The 15,753-nt window shown below is 36.3% G+C and overlaps 1 protein-coding gene across 1 annotated transcript in view; it reads left to right on the top strand.

Moving 5' to 3' along the window:
* The window catches only part of LOC131070752 (uncharacterized), a 59,948-nt gene that overhangs the window by 26,634 nt on the left and 17,561 nt on the right, over positions 1 to 15,753 (top strand). The window contains exon 3 of the mRNA XM_058006382.2: positions 1,597 to 1,896. Coding sequence (XP_057862365.2) covers positions 1,597 to 1,896 — 300 coding nt within the window. The remainder of the gene's footprint in view (positions 1 to 1,596; positions 1,897 to 15,753) is intronic.

The raw sequence follows: 15,753 nt of genomic DNA, 5'->3' as shown, positions 1-15,753 counted from the left end.
CAGATATATTATCCTCATACAAATGAAAGAAATCCTCGTACTATTCTGTGTAAATATCCTCTAGATTTATCCACTCATCTATTTTCCTTTCATTTTTTGATGCTACATCTAAATAATTTGTGAATTATTAAGGGCTCTATCAGATGCATTGGATATTCTTTTCATCATTTTTTCTTACCCTAAGATTTGAGGTTGATATTAGTGTCTACTTGGAGACCCTTTATCTCTCTCTATACTTCATCGAAAGTTATGAAAAGCAATTCGTTTCAAAAAAATGTTGAATCTAGTTTCTGAATAAAAAAAAGAATTTCAATCAGATGTTTGAGCAGAAGTTATGACCAGCTGAAGTCAGGGCACCAGAAATTGCAGTTTTCCAAATCACCAAAGAACAACTTGCGACAAAGATATCTCTCCATAAAACTCAAAAAAATTGATGAAGGATTGTTGGAAATGGTTTGTACTTTGTAGTCTACTTTTCAACAACAACAAATATAGTCACCTCAATATTTCACTCAACATAAAGTAATGGCTCCTAAACACAATATATTTAATAATTTTCAATATGTGAGCATGTTTTTATTCTTGAACGGAACATATTTTATTATTTAATGTAAATGAGCTATTTTTATAGAAAACTCATATTTTATCACATCATGTTATACAAGTGGTACTAAGTATTAGTGCTAGGTAGATTATTAATAGTAATTGGTAAATTTTGCAAGAATCTTCATGAAATTGCAGCTTTTTAAATTTGTTTGTAACTTAATATTTCAATTTTCAGATTTTTTTGCTGTCCCTGGCCTCATAACCTGTCTCTGCATCCCTAAAATGTAGAGAACCACTACTGTTATCTTCTTATCACTTGACGATGGGGATGGAGTTGATGGGAGTCTCAAATTAGTGATGACTGATGACACAAGATGATAGATAACAAGGGTTGTTCATTCATTTCAAACCGATTGTGTATTGGTTGTGGATTATGTAAGATGTGTGTATGGGTAGTTTACACATATGCGGCATATTTCAATAGTGGGCGCAGGTACTAGTAGGAGGATCTCTAACAAAGTCAGAAAAATACAGATACATTACTGTGATAAATCTTCATTTGAAAGCAAAGGGATTCATGATCAACCATGTGACCTGCTTGACATTTATTGGTCAATAAGTTCCTGAAATCTTTTCATGATGACACAAGCAGAAATCAGCATGAAGAGATCAATTTGGGTTGCTTCTAGACCATTGTAGCTTTTCTTTGTAATTTTATATTATATAATATGCAAGGATACAACAATTCTATTGTATGGAAAATTTCCTCTACACCTTGTTTTGCACATTATTTCTCCTTTTTTTATTATTTATTTCAGATGGGTATAGCTGATATGAGGGGCTAAAGTTCGTAATATTTTCTCACGGTTATTATTCTCTACAGACCATATTTGGGACCTGACTTAATTAAGACACAGCACGGTTGAAAATGATAGCTACTTGGATAGGATCATTTTTAGATGTTAAAAGGAAAATATGGTCTGACATAATGCAGTGTACGTTCCTCATATATTTTTCATTCTCTCATTTCATCTCCATGGTGTGTGGCAGGTTGATCTTTGTGGCCATGCGACTTTAGCATCTGCACATTTCCTCTTCTCCTCAAGTCTTGTAAATTGTAATTTGGTGCTCTTCCACACAAGGTCCGGAGCTTTAACTGCTCTCAAAATTGAAGGGTTTAATAAAGAAGGCAAATCATTTGGAAGCAAGACAGAGAGATTTGCCATAGAACTGAATTTTCCACAGAGTTCAGTGTTTGATTGTGATTCTTCAGACGTTCCTTTGCTGTCCAACAGTCTCAAGGGACTTGAAGTGCAGAGTATTAAGAAGACGACAAGCAATGATTTGCTTGTAAGCATCTTTTCTTTCTAATCTGTTTTCTTTTGACTCAAAGAATTTCTTACACGTGCTCATAATGTGCATAAAAATGATGTTGAAACAGCCCACTCTTTTGTCTTGTTCTAGATGTTTCAACTTTCAATAATCTAAGAAAGGAAATTAAGAAATTCAGTCTCTGAGGATTTACCTCATTTTTAGTCTGTCATAATATTGCCTCACCGAACTAATTGTTTTTGATGATAATATTTATATCTCTTGTCCTCTGTAGTTGGAATATATAATTGACTGATTCTTTGGGGAGTAAAGGCCTGCTAGGGCTAATAACAACCCTTGTTTCACTTTAAAAGACTTATTGCCTTTGATGAGTTTGCCTTTTCTCGTAAACAGTTTAATTCTCCAAAGTTTCTTCTTCTAAAAGTTTATCTGATAATACAGTAAGTTACTACTTGATTAATTAATTTCTTAATTTTTCTGTTCTTTATACAATAGTCTAACTGGGTTGCATGGTTTCTTTTTAACTTAAACAGCAATAGAATAATGTTGTATGTCGATAGAATATATTGAAGAAGCTAACATGAAAATGTAAGTTTACTTTTACATGAGATGTTACTTAGATAGCTTATATGACACTTCATTTATCCTTCCTAATATCATATATGATCCACAATATCCCAAAGGTATATTGAATCATTGATTCACTTTCCATTTGAAAGAGAGCTTTTGATTTGACTCTTACATATACTTTATCTCCTATAAGGGATCTATGTGTTCCTGTTTGTTCTTTGGTGTTGTACATTCACACATGTGCTCAATGGTTGTTTCTTCCATTTTATGTGGTCGCAGCTAGACTTCCTTGTGTGGGGTGTACAATTTTTAGCTTGCACATCCTCCACTTCTGAAAATTGAGTATGGAGTTGCTCAAGAGTGTTACATTGCTTTTGGTTTTCCTAGTGTGAAATCTTGTATAGATTCCACTGAGTTCCAAGGGATATGTCTGGTATCATTGTAGTATAATTTTGGGAAGGGTGAGTATACACTTGTAATATCCCCTACTTGGAAGCTGTCATATTTCCAACAATTATTATACATTGCCAAATGCATTACCAAGTTATTATGCCTTTTTACAATTAATTCTACATTTCATAATTCATAGCCTTCTATATTATGATCTAACCCTGTTACTACCTAACCCTAAGGGAGGAAGGGATGATTATGTCGCCAGAGCGTTGAGAAACCAAACTACAACAGGCTCCCTCAAGGTTTACGGATGCAGACCCTTACCCCATCTCGGATTATACCCTCAAGGTTTATGGAATCTGTAATGTCCCCTTCTCAGCAATAATCAGTTTAGTTGGCCGTTAGCCTATTTCGAAGACTCGTAGGCTAGTCGGGAGCATAAATTAGGGTTTCTTACTCTCTAGGAGGATGTCTCGGCAATTTTGGTGGCTTGCATGTTGGAGTTTTACAGTTTTGATTCTGGATTCCTTCTGGATTTTCAGAAAGCTTCGCAATGATGGTACATGCGTAGTAAGCAGTGGAGTTTGGTAAGTAAACTTACTATTTTTAGTAAGTGGGGGCGAGGACAACTCATTTCTTTGGGTTTTTTTAGGTTTTCAGAGAGCTTCGTTATGGTGTGACATGCAACTGGATGTGAAGACTTTTCCGGACTTACTATTTTTAGTAAGTTGCAACGATTGCTTAGAATGTGGTTAAAATGCATTTGGACACACTATTTTTAGCAGTAAGTTCTATTTTTGATAGTGCTATTTTTGGCAAGTTTCAGTGGTCCAGTTCAGAGGCTATTTCTGGCAGAGCAGTTTTCAATACTTTTGGCCTTCAGCTCTCTATGGTAGTTGCTTAGTATATGGAAAAAGTATTTTTTAATATTTTTTAATGTTTTCCCATGGCCTAGGCATGTGACTTATGTTATGACTTAAGGGGTTGATTTGGTGATAAAGCATTATTGTTAAGACTCAAGGTTGGACGTCAACTTAGGAGATATACCATTAAAAAAATTATTCTTTAAAATGTGTAAACTATTGCTTAAGTTGGCGTCCCTTTTGGAGGAATATGTGACTTAAACTAAAGTCAAATATTATATTGCCTTGGGCGTTGTTGACGTGTATTTTGTACACGATCATACACAGAATAAAATACCTAAAGGCATCTTATCCTCTCTTGAATAAAGTCTCTAACTGCTGAAGATTCGCATGAAGGATCAGTTAGGATGACTCCAATGTTCTTTTGGTAGGGTCTCTACGTGTGGACAAGCTTCCAGTGGTATGATGTGATTTGCTGTTTCCTTCAAGGGGACTTACATTTGGTGATTGAATTTCCGATCTACTTTGCTAGAACACAAGCTCTCACTAACTTAGATTAAAAAAAAGGAAAAAAGGAAGGGGGGGAAGAGAGGATTTAATCCTAATACTAAGAATGTAGGAGCAATGATTTGATTTTTGATGAAACTCTAACTAGGTCTTGTTTTGACATCAATGGAACATCTACACAAGGCTAGTGCGATCTTCTAAGGGAAGCTTTATGATGTTCAAATCATCACCGCAGGCATAGATACCATCCAAGTTGATGCATATCAATGAAGAGGCGACAAATTGAAATTGAGCTTAAGCTGAACGATTCCAGTTGACTACACAAGGCGAGTCTGCAATCAACAAACTGCTAGTAGTATGGGTATACGAATTCCACCATCAATTAATCACATTTCCTCCATTCATCTAATCATCTACCATCTAGGATTGAAGACTCAACAAGAAACCATGCAAATTGCAAGAAAACGACATATTTCACCATTACTTTAATGAAAATGGAGTTTGTTTACAATCAATGGCAACAATTTCTTGCCTTGTCCTCCTATTCTACTCTCTATCTACTAACTACTTTCAACTATTTACAACTCTCTCTCTAATTTCTTGCTAATTAGCCTTTACAAATGAAATGCCTGGGCATATATAGTGCCCACAATACAATTTGATGGCTTAGATCAATTCAAGATCAATGGCCAAGATTCAATAATGAAAACCCTAATTAGGGTTTGTTACAACCATTACATAACATTTAATGCTTGACCAATGATAAAATTGCATTGCTTGGACACATGTCCCTTCTAGAAAAATCGACCAATGGATAGCTGGGGTAGGTACATCGGAGTTTGTGCCACCTTCCATGAGTTAAGTATATTGAATCTGGACATGCTGAGGTGGACCACACTGACTGGAGGAGTGATGACTGGGATGCCACCTCATCTGACACTTGTAGCTTGCTAGATATTCAATTTGATGTCGTTGAGAGGCTATCTTTAATTAACTCTTGTTCTAACTCCTTCTGTCCTTGATGTGCAAGACGATTGATGTACCTTGCCTTGGAATGCTGGATTTGGAAGAGGTCGCCCTTGTCCTGGCTTGATCGTCCCGGCGAAGATCGTCCTTGATCCGTCTTGATTTTTCTTGATGAGATCTCCATTTGATGCCTACACAACATTTCAAAATTAGCAACATGATTTTGCAATGAATAACTAGATTAGAGATTAAATTTAGGAAACTTCATAATAAGTCCTTGAGTTATTATTTCCTAAAAAACGATTGAGCTTATTACAATTCAAAATTCAAAATTCAAAATTTAAGCTATGATGATCAACTTTCAAAATCAAAACAATAAATCCATATCGCCATACCTCTCTTGAGAGCTAACTCTAGAATGCAAAACAAGGAATTTGCCTAGGCAAAATTGAAGTTATATAGTCTTCAACGTGATCTTTCCTTTAAAATATCAATTTCACCACCTTTTGATATGTCCTCGATGTGATCTTCAAAGCCACGTTCCTCTTATCGAGTTCGCCACCCTTCAAGTTTTTGACGTGATCTCCAATGGATTTGACAAGTTCGCACAAATGGAAACTTGGACTCGCACCACTTTGGATAGTAGTTCGCACCACCTAGCTTTGTAAACTCCAAATCGCACTTTCAAACACAATTTCGCACTTCCTTGGATATAAATTCGCACTTCTCCCTTTGATCGCATATGAGATGGAAAAATGATAATGTGAAAATAATGATTTTCACCTCTCCCTTTATAGCGCTCATCTCACCACTCACCCCAAGGCCGACTTTTGTGAAATAAAGCAATTTTTAAACGACCTTTTTAAATAAGTAATAAAGGCCGACCTCCATATCTTAGCGCTCCTTTTGATTTTTTATTAATTAATCAATAATTAATTAAATGCCTTTGTTTTTAAATTATCAAATTCGATTTTTTAAAGGCAAAATAATTAATAAATGTTAAGAGCAATATTTAAATGCTAATTTAATAGGATTTTCAAACTTATCGATCTTAGCATTTAAAATAAATTAAAAAAATGTTTGCTTGAGCGCCAAATTTTTTGAATATGGAAAATACTAACCTTATCGCCCTGGTCCCTGACTGAGGGACAGGAGCGATCCATCACTTTTGTCTTGATTCTTGCAATTTTTACGTCCAAGGTCTCCATCTCCACGTTGGATTTACCATTTTCGCTAGGTCCTTCAAACTAGATCGACTTGCATGTGTGCATGAGTGCCTTTGGATGTATTATCGCCCTGGTCCCTTGGAGAGGGACAGGAGCGATCCAAATATTTTCACTTGAAATTCTCCATTTTTGATATCAACTCCTCCTTCACCACCTTTTAGAAGACGTTTCAAACCTTGTGCAACTTTATTTTGCGGTGATCTTTAAAGGATAACATGTGTTTTGGCAAATATCGCCCTGGTCCCTTGGAGAGGGACAGGAGCGATATGAGTTCCTTGCACAAATTGGTAACACTTTGACATTCAAAATTCTTGCACATCATCTTCAAAAGACACCTTATACCTTGTGTGATCTCGAAAAACCTTGACTTGGCATGAATTTGAAGGAAAATGAAGGATCCCATACAAATCGCCCTGGTCCCTTGGAGAGGGACAGGAGCGATATAGCTTCCTTGTTCAATTTGAGGATCTTTTAACGTTTGAAGTCTTTGTATATCACCTTCTAATCATGTCTTGGACCCCTTACGACCTTGCAAAACCTTGACCTTACGTGATTTTTGAGAGATTTGGCCAATATAATAGACATCGCTCTGGTCCCTTCCCGAGGGACAGGAGCGAACTTCAAGGTTTTGGACTTGTCTTTGCTTTCTTCAACTTGCAATTGTCTTCATCGGGTAAAACGTGATCCCTTGATCTTCCTTAATCACTTGGTGCTTTTTAATCTTTCGAAATCTATGCCTTTATGCAAATTTCGCTCTGGTCCCTTCCTGAGGGACAGGAGCGAATTAAGTGTCTTGATGCAAATTCTTTAACTTGGCGACCTTTGTAACTTTGTGCTTGATGGAGATGTCTTAAAATGTCCTCACCACCTTGTTCTTCGCCTTGGAGTGTCCTGAACTTGGAGGAACGACAATATAACCATTATATCGCCCTGGTCCCTTGAAGAGGGACAGGAGCGAATTTGTACTTGTAGTCTCCATCACACTTCGCCAGCTTCCAAATTTATCTTCAACGGTCTCGTAATGTCCCCTTTCATTCATCCATGCCTTGGAATTCATTGTAACTTGGCAAGAAATTTGTCTAAGACAAAAATCGCTCTGGTCCCTGCCTGAGGGACAGGAGCGAACTTGGGCATTTGGGTCCCTTGTTGACGTTTACTAATCTTCAATTTGTCTTCAATGGGTTCAATTCATCTCCTTTCTTACCTTCAAACATAAAACTTGCTTGATCTTTGCCTAGATCGTACCTTATGAAGAATTTCGCTCTGGTCCTTCAGTGAGGGACAGGAGCGAATTTGACCCTCTAGGTAAAAACTTCATTATTTCATTGTTTTTGATCAAGTCTGGATGCTCTATCATGCTCATTTCGTCCTTCACCATGCCTTTGATGTCTCAATTCGTCTAAACACGGTCAGGAATTGCTCAAATAAGTATTATCGCTCTGGACCCTTGGTGAGGGACAGGAGCGCTTCGCCTTGGTCCTCGTGGGAGGGACAGGAGCGAAATTCGCTCTGGATCCTCAGTGAAGGACAGGAGCGAAATTTGACTTTTAAACTCTCTATTAGGATAATTTTTATGGAATATAGTGACATTTCCTTCTATGTTTCTTCTTTCTTATACTTTAAGTTATATTCCATATATACTTTCAGGATGTTTGAGAGTGGTTTCAGACCTCCAGGAGTTATATTGCAAAATCTAGTTTTTGGAGGTTTTTTCAGTTTCCAGACTTAGTCAAATTTCAGGATCAGGACATTCCAGACTTAGCCAAATTTTAGGACAGGACCTCACTCAAGCCGGACTTGCTTTCCTATTGACCCCTGGGCGACATTCAAAATGCAAAGGCTAACCGACAAAACCCTAAAAAACCTAAAGAACAAACCCTAAAAAAGCAAAAAACAAGGGTCCCCATTTGCAATGGGGCGATGTGTGAAAACGTCACAACAGGCGTCCAAGTTGGCATTTGATTTGATTTGATTTCGTGTCAATTTGGAGGGAGTTGAATTTGAATTTGAGGAGATCTTTTCTATAAATACAAGGCTCTACTCCTCATTTGGACATCCATGAATATTTGTAATGAAGTGCTGCCGAATTTGTGCCAGACTTGTGCTTCGAAGTTGAGAGCTTCCTAGCTTGTGCCAGTTTCGTGCTTGAGAGTTAGCACCTAGCTGATTGGAGAGCCTATTTCTCATACAAAGGAATAGATTGAGCTACATTGAGATGGATTTTGTTATTGCATTTTCAGTTTTCTAAGTGTTGGTGTGTTTTTGTGTGTTGCTGGTTTGTTCATGGCTGAAGCAGTTTTTCGCTCATATCTCCCTGCTTGATTGTCTGTTTGTTCTGGGTATTGGCTCATTGGATTCCTCTCTGCTAGGCGTTCCTTCTTGTTAAGTTTCATGAATTAAAGTGAAGAGATGGATTTTTAAGGCAGATCGCCCCTCTCTAGGAAAGCCGTACCATGCTGGAGTAACATTGTAATGCATGCATTAAAGTTTTGAGGCTGCTTGGCTTAGTTGGTGGGTTGGAACTTGGGCGCCCCCTGCCTAGCTCTCATTCGCCAGTAATTTGGAGCCATTCGGAAGTGTTATGATGGATTTATGGACTTCACAGCGTTGCTGGTCTGACTTTTGGTGATGGTGGTGTGTTATTTCAGATTTGGTAAAGTGTTCATTTTTGGCTTGTGTCTTCGAGTATTCTTGTTTGTAACTTCTTGGAGTACTTTCTTGTATCCATTACATTTTGGTGCTTTAATGTACTGACAGTATCTTGTAGAGTTGGCTTATTGTAAGGCTGTATTCAGTAGTACCGAAACAGTCCATTTTCATACTGCATTATACTTTCTTGTATTGCCCACTGCATAAGCGGAAGAGGTTGGCTTCGCCGCCTATCTCTATTTCATTTTGTACTCCTGTCCTCCCGCTGAATAAGTGGTTGAGTGGATAGTTTGTTATTTCCAGTTCTCTCGCTGAATAAGTGGTTGAGTGGATAGTTTGTTATTTCCAGTTCTCTCGCTGAATAAGTGGTGGAGTGATTGTCTTTGTTTATCTTCAGTCTTCTTGGATTTGTAATTGGCTGGTTATACCGCCAAGTAGTTGTTAATTTCCATTATTTCTTATCCCGCTGAAAAGTGGAAGTGGCGGGTCTAACCGCCAATATATATTGCTCTCAATATATTATCATGCTAACGCTAATGGGTGAAATTATCGTGTGTAAAAATTGAAAAAAATTGTGGGGGACATTTCAGAATCTGATCCTTACCCCATCTCGGGACTACCCAATTGGTTGGAATTAGACCGCCTCTCCCTGAGCACAAATCTAACCCATCCTCCATAGGCATTAGCAAAAGTATTAAGGAATGGGTTATTAATATTAGTCTTTCATGTACTATGAAATTAAGTATGACTGTCATATATATCGCAGTCTATATTAATAGTACAACTAAATTCTGCATAGGAACATTATTAGGCTTCATATATTAAGCACATCCCAATGCATACCACCAAGAACAAAGATGTTACTGCCTGTAACTTAATAACAGTTCTGATCTGATCTGATCCATGGTGATGTCACTGGATGCTTTGATTCCTTTCCTTCATATCTCTCAATGTGAGCAAGAGTTTACACCTCTTCATCATGTATTCCCTTTGGCAAGAGACACACCCTTTCCACCATTAGCACCCTTTGAAAGAGTGCAACTCTTCATTATATCTGCCCTTTGAAAGGGACACAACCTTTCATGATCAGATCTGCACTTCTTATTTAAATCAGATATACACTTCTGATTCCCAAAATATCCCCCCTCAAATGAGGTTCTCTTCTCCCTTTTATATCTCATGTTTGAGGGAGTCACAACTTTTTCATTCCATGTCTTTTGACCATTCATTAACTTAATTAAATTTTAATTATAATTAATTATATTCTCTTACATTTAAATTTTATTTTTTATTTTTTATTCTTTTGAATTTTAATTTTATTATTATTATTTACCATTAAATTCTATTTCAAAGTGGGGGACATTACAACACTATACCCACTAATTCCTCAAGGGATGTATATGGACTCCCTAAATGTGAGGGGGATTGTAGTGTGAGGGACATATGTGGTATTCTTGTACTCCAATGCTAAGGAGTAATTTTGTTGGGATTCCTTTGGAATCTGCAGAAACATCTTCATGTTGCAATAGCTGGTTGTCAAGTTGCCATTGTTGAGCCACAGACTCAATAAGTTGCATTGCACGAAAACTCTTCTTTGCAGTGTTTAGCACCAAATCTTGGCAAACCATGAGTAGTGCAAACTTCTAAACATAATGATAAGATACAAGATTTTATGTTACTCTAGGGTGTTCCATCAATCCTATTAGCATGATGTAGAACGTTGTATGAGTGTGTAAATCTGAAGGGAGGCATGTGGTATGTTCTCCTTTTTCTGATGTCTCCTCAAGTGATGTGTGGGGATGCCTTGTACACAATTGAATTGTTGATAAAGAACATTTATGCCCAATAACTATTGGGTGTTGAGGAACATGATGAAATCTATTGGAAAGTGTATCCTAGGATATAGGCTTGTGTGAAAATTTGCATTGCTACCAATACTAATCCAGGTAGGACACTCACAATGAGATTTTGAGCCTCATTTGAAGAAAAGTGAGACTGAGAAATCCCATATGCTTATCCTTTATAAAACTATGAAGCTTCTTGTGTATGTGCAAGGCATGCCATTACAACTTGGAGTTTTATACTTTGAACTATCGTAGGTGAGGATTTGCTCTTGATAGAGGTGTTGATACACATTGAATTGTTAAGAAGATAAAGTGTGCTATTTTGATACTAGTATATTCACTACATTGTAAAACACTTAGTTGTTTTAAAGCATTCAACCACTGCTAAAAGTAGTACTTGATTGTGGAGGTTATTCTTCTTCAATTGTCAAGGTTCATGCACCCACAATGTAGTCTCATAGAATGACCTTTTCTTTTGGAGGGATTAAAAAACCTACTAATGGACTTGTAATAGCTACTTGAATGCGGAAGTTAGTCTTCACCAATGATCAGGGGATGCAGTCTCATAGAATTGTTGTTTCTCCACGTAGGGGTGTCTAAGAACCAACAAATGGACTCGTAATGGCCGCTTCTACGAGAAATACAAGGATGAAGATCCCAATGTTATTGAGAAATGCACAATTTTTGTGCTTGCACTGGCTACATATGGTTGTGGTGTGAGATGTGTACCTTTCTTAGATTTATTGACGTGTGATGTGCAATTGAGATGTGCACTATTCTTGTTGATGTGTGGAATTTTGTAATGTCCTCACTTTGAAATAGAATTTAATTATAAATAATAATAATAAAATAAAAAATTTAATTAAAATATAAAAGAATATAATTAATTGAAATTTAATTAACTTAATGAATGGTCAAAAGACATGGAAGGAAAAGTTGTGACTCCCTCAACAATGAGATATAAAAGGGATAAGAGAACCTCATTTGAGGGCGGGATAATTTGGAAATCAGAAACGCAGATCTGATTTAAATAAGAAGTGCATCTGATTGTGAAAGGTTGTGTCCCTTTCAAAGGGCAGAAATAATGAAGAGGTGTGACCTCTCCCTCACATTGAGAGATATAAAGGAAAGGAATGAAAAACATCCAGTCACAGCACCATGGATCAGATCAGATCAGATTTGTTATTAAGTTACAGGCAGTAACATCCTTGTTCTTGGTGGTATGCATGGGGATGTGCTTAATATGTATGCTTAATATATGAAGTCTGATAATGTTTTTAAGCAGAAGTTAATATTAATATTAATATGGACTGCAATATGTATGACAATCATACTTAATTACATATATATTCATAATTCATGAGAAGTTAATTATAATTATAGTCTAATTCTTGTTACTACTGTCAGTATCTAAGAAGGGATTGAATTGTTTCCAAAGAGGGGCAGTCTAAATCCAATCAATAGGATGATTCCCAAGATAGGGTAAGGATCAGCGTCCTGTAAACTTTGAGGGCATGGTCCCAAGATAGGGTAAGGGCTTGGATCTGTAAAATTTGAGGTAGCCTATTGTATTTTGGTCTCTAAGAGATTTGGTAACATAGACATCCTCTTCTTCCTTAGAACTAAAGTAGTAACAAAGGTTGACACTTACATTAAGAATTATGGATGATAAAATAATTATCTAGTATGATAGAATTAATTATCTAGCATGGTAGATGAACAATTTACTTAGTAATAATTGATAAATTAATTGAACTATGGAATATTATAGATTTGTTTTATGTTAAGATAGATTTGTCTCCTAATCAATTTAGTTTAAGTCATAAGTATATTGAAATAGACTAATAATGGTTAATACAAGCCTAAACCTAGTAGGGGACTTTACAAATTTGATTGAGATTTGCATTGTTCTCTAGATTTTTGAGATTTATGCTTACTTTTTTTGGGACTATTAGAGAGTTACTAGTTTGCTTGTCCAACACATTCTAATGCCCTAAGTTGTTACTCAAGACATTAAAGGGAAAAAATAGGTGAATTAAAATTTCGCATTGTAATTGCAACACCAATTGGTTTGCCTTGATACAATATGACAAATAACATAGAGCTCACAACCAATGCACACACATGATTGCACCAACGAAAGACTAACTCGATCACGAGACAAGTTCATTGTGATGACTTTGTGAGGGGTTAGAGTTCACCAACTTTGATTGGATGTAGAACCACACCCACCTGTTGGGACCTAATCACACATCACCCCATTGCAAATGGGGACCCCCTACGTTTTAGGTCCTCTTGGTCTTTTGGTTTTGGTTCTGTGGGTCTTTTCTGCTGAATTCTCTTTAGTCTCCTCGGTTTGCAAGTGTTTTGGGTGAATTTGATCAAGTCTACAAGTCGTTTGAGCAAGTTTGGCTAAGTTTGGAACTCGTTCAGTCCATTTTAGGGTTTCGCCCTTCAGACTTAGATTTGAGGTCTTTTCCTTAGGGTTTTGAAAAAAATGAACATTGCATTGGAATCAGGACCCTTCAACAAAGCTACTAGTGAAATTTGAGTGAATTCTGATTCCTATTTTTTTAGGGAATTTCACTGCCTCTCGGATTGTCTTTATTTTGCGAATTCTGATTCCTATTTTTTTAGGGAATTTCACTGCCTCTCGGATTGTCTTTATTTTGCCAAAAATCAAACTACTATTTTTAGCAGTTTCCATTTTTAGTAAGTGTCATCCTGCACCGGTTTGCCCTAATTCTGATGTTTTGAAGGACTTACTATTTTTAGTAAGTCTATTTTTGGTAGGTTCTTCACTGGCAGGGGTCCCAACACCGAAGGCAGAACATTCCCGAGAATATTTGTATAAATACGGAAAGATGAAAAAGTAGAGAAGTGATCGAAAAAATGACTAAGTGTGGAATTCATTCCTGCAGTAGAAAAACTTAAAAATCTTCTAAGGTAGAGAAAATCACTTCAATCCCAAATGGGCATCCAAATCTAGAAAATGAGCAAAAATTGTCTAAGTCTGGTGAAGGATCAATGAAAAATCCTTGTGTTGGAAAAATAGGTTCCAAGATGGATGGGCGCCAAATGGGTGTCTTGGAGGAATTTTCCTCCAAGGCACAAATTCCTACATACTGTTGTCCTCATTTTTCTTTTTGAAAATGAAGGACCATTACATGAAATTTTTGTGAAAAAAATGAAAAATTTTACTTTATGGCACACTTCCCAAGGCAGAATTGTGACTAATCTTTGGACTGGCTTAATCCTCAGTCCATCCTCGAACTACGTTTCAAATTTCGTCGCATTCTGGATTCGTTTGCTATGTCTTTCCTTCAATTTCGGGTTTTTTCTCCCTGACTGCAGGTGGAGAATTTTCCTTGAACTGCAAGTTTTAATGATTTCCATTGTTTTGGTCTTTGTAGGGAAATTTTTAGCTTATTACATGTGCACTTTATTGAAAAATAAAAACTTGTAATTTGCTTTTTATTTCCCCTTTGTTGATTTTGTTGGTTTTTGGCTTTTTCAGTTAAAATAGGGATTTTTTGGTTAAGTTACAAGTAAACTTGTAATTCTTTCCAAAAAACCCCACTTTAATGGTTTTTACATGTAATAGGGATTTTAAACCCCTATTACATGTGTGCAAGTGATTTAAAACTTGTTGTAAGGATTTTATTTCCCCTTTGCAAGTGATTTTAAACTTGCATATCTCTCTCAAAAACCTGATTTTGCCTTGTAAAGAGAAAAAGTGACATTTTGAACTTGCTATTTGGTCTAAAAAACCTGATTTTGCTTATAAAGAGCATTTTTGACAATTTTAAACTTGCTATTTGGTCAAAAAATCCGATTTTTTGCCTTATAGTTGAAAAAGTGAAATTTTTAACTTGTTATTTGTCTCCAAAAACCCGATTTTCACAAGTGCATGCAAAATCAAACTTGCACTTCTTTTCCAAAAACCCGATTAGCTATTGGAGGCAAATTTGTTGAAAGTTTCAATCGATTTTTGATGAGAGTTTTTAGGAGGAAGTCGTTTTGAATCCTAAGGCGATTTTTATGGATTTGGAGGCTCTTTTTTATACCACGTGGTAATCATTCTTGCTGGTTATAAGACGTTAGAACAGCAAAAAACGTGTTCTTCCAATACCACGTTTTACCTCATGTAAGTGCCTTAAATCTTCAAGCTTCTAAATCATTTTTAACTCTCCTACCTAGACATGGGGATTGGAGTTCTATTTGATCCATTCTTCATGCATTGCTGCCACGTTTTTCAGTTTTAGGCGTTTTTGCAAAAACGTGGTCAGGGTTTGGCATTTTGGATTGTCTCTATTAATTGGATTGTCTTCTTCAACACAAAGATTGATCATCTTTTGGAGAAGCATTTTCAGTTTGAACCAAGATATGATTTTTCTTGTTTTCTTGTTTTCTTGTTTTCTTAGTTTTCCTTTCTAGTTGTAATTTTGTAAATATGTTGTTCTTCCCCCAAAAATCGGTTTTGTGAGAGAGATTTTCCCCTTGATATGCAATTTTTGAATTGCATTGTTCTTTCCCATTTTCTCTCTTTACTTGTAATTGGGATTTTGGCTGGAAATCTTTGTTCTTCCCTTACGGTTAAAGAATTTAACCATTTTTGGTTAAAATTCCAAGTTGAAAAGATGTTAAATACCCTTCATTTCAAATTCGGGTTTTAAAAACCGGATTACATGTTGAAAAGTTCTTCCCATTTTCATGAAAATGACATTCCCAAATTTTCCCATTTTTATCCATTCATGTCACCCATATCCGTACTTTCCATTTTCGTCATTTTCCGCAAGTCTAATTCTCATTTTCCATCCATTTCTCCGTTTGCAAATTTACAAGTGTACTTGCATT

This window comes from Cryptomeria japonica, chromosome 2, assembly GCF_030272615.1.
Source record: "Cryptomeria japonica chromosome 2, Sugi_1.0, whole genome shotgun sequence".
In the NCBI taxonomy this organism is placed as follows: domain Eukaryota; kingdom Viridiplantae; phylum Streptophyta; class Pinopsida; order Cupressales; family Cupressaceae; genus Cryptomeria; species Cryptomeria japonica.
Note: the sequence above shows the minus strand (reverse complement) of the source record. Positions and strands in the feature narration are given on the sequence as shown.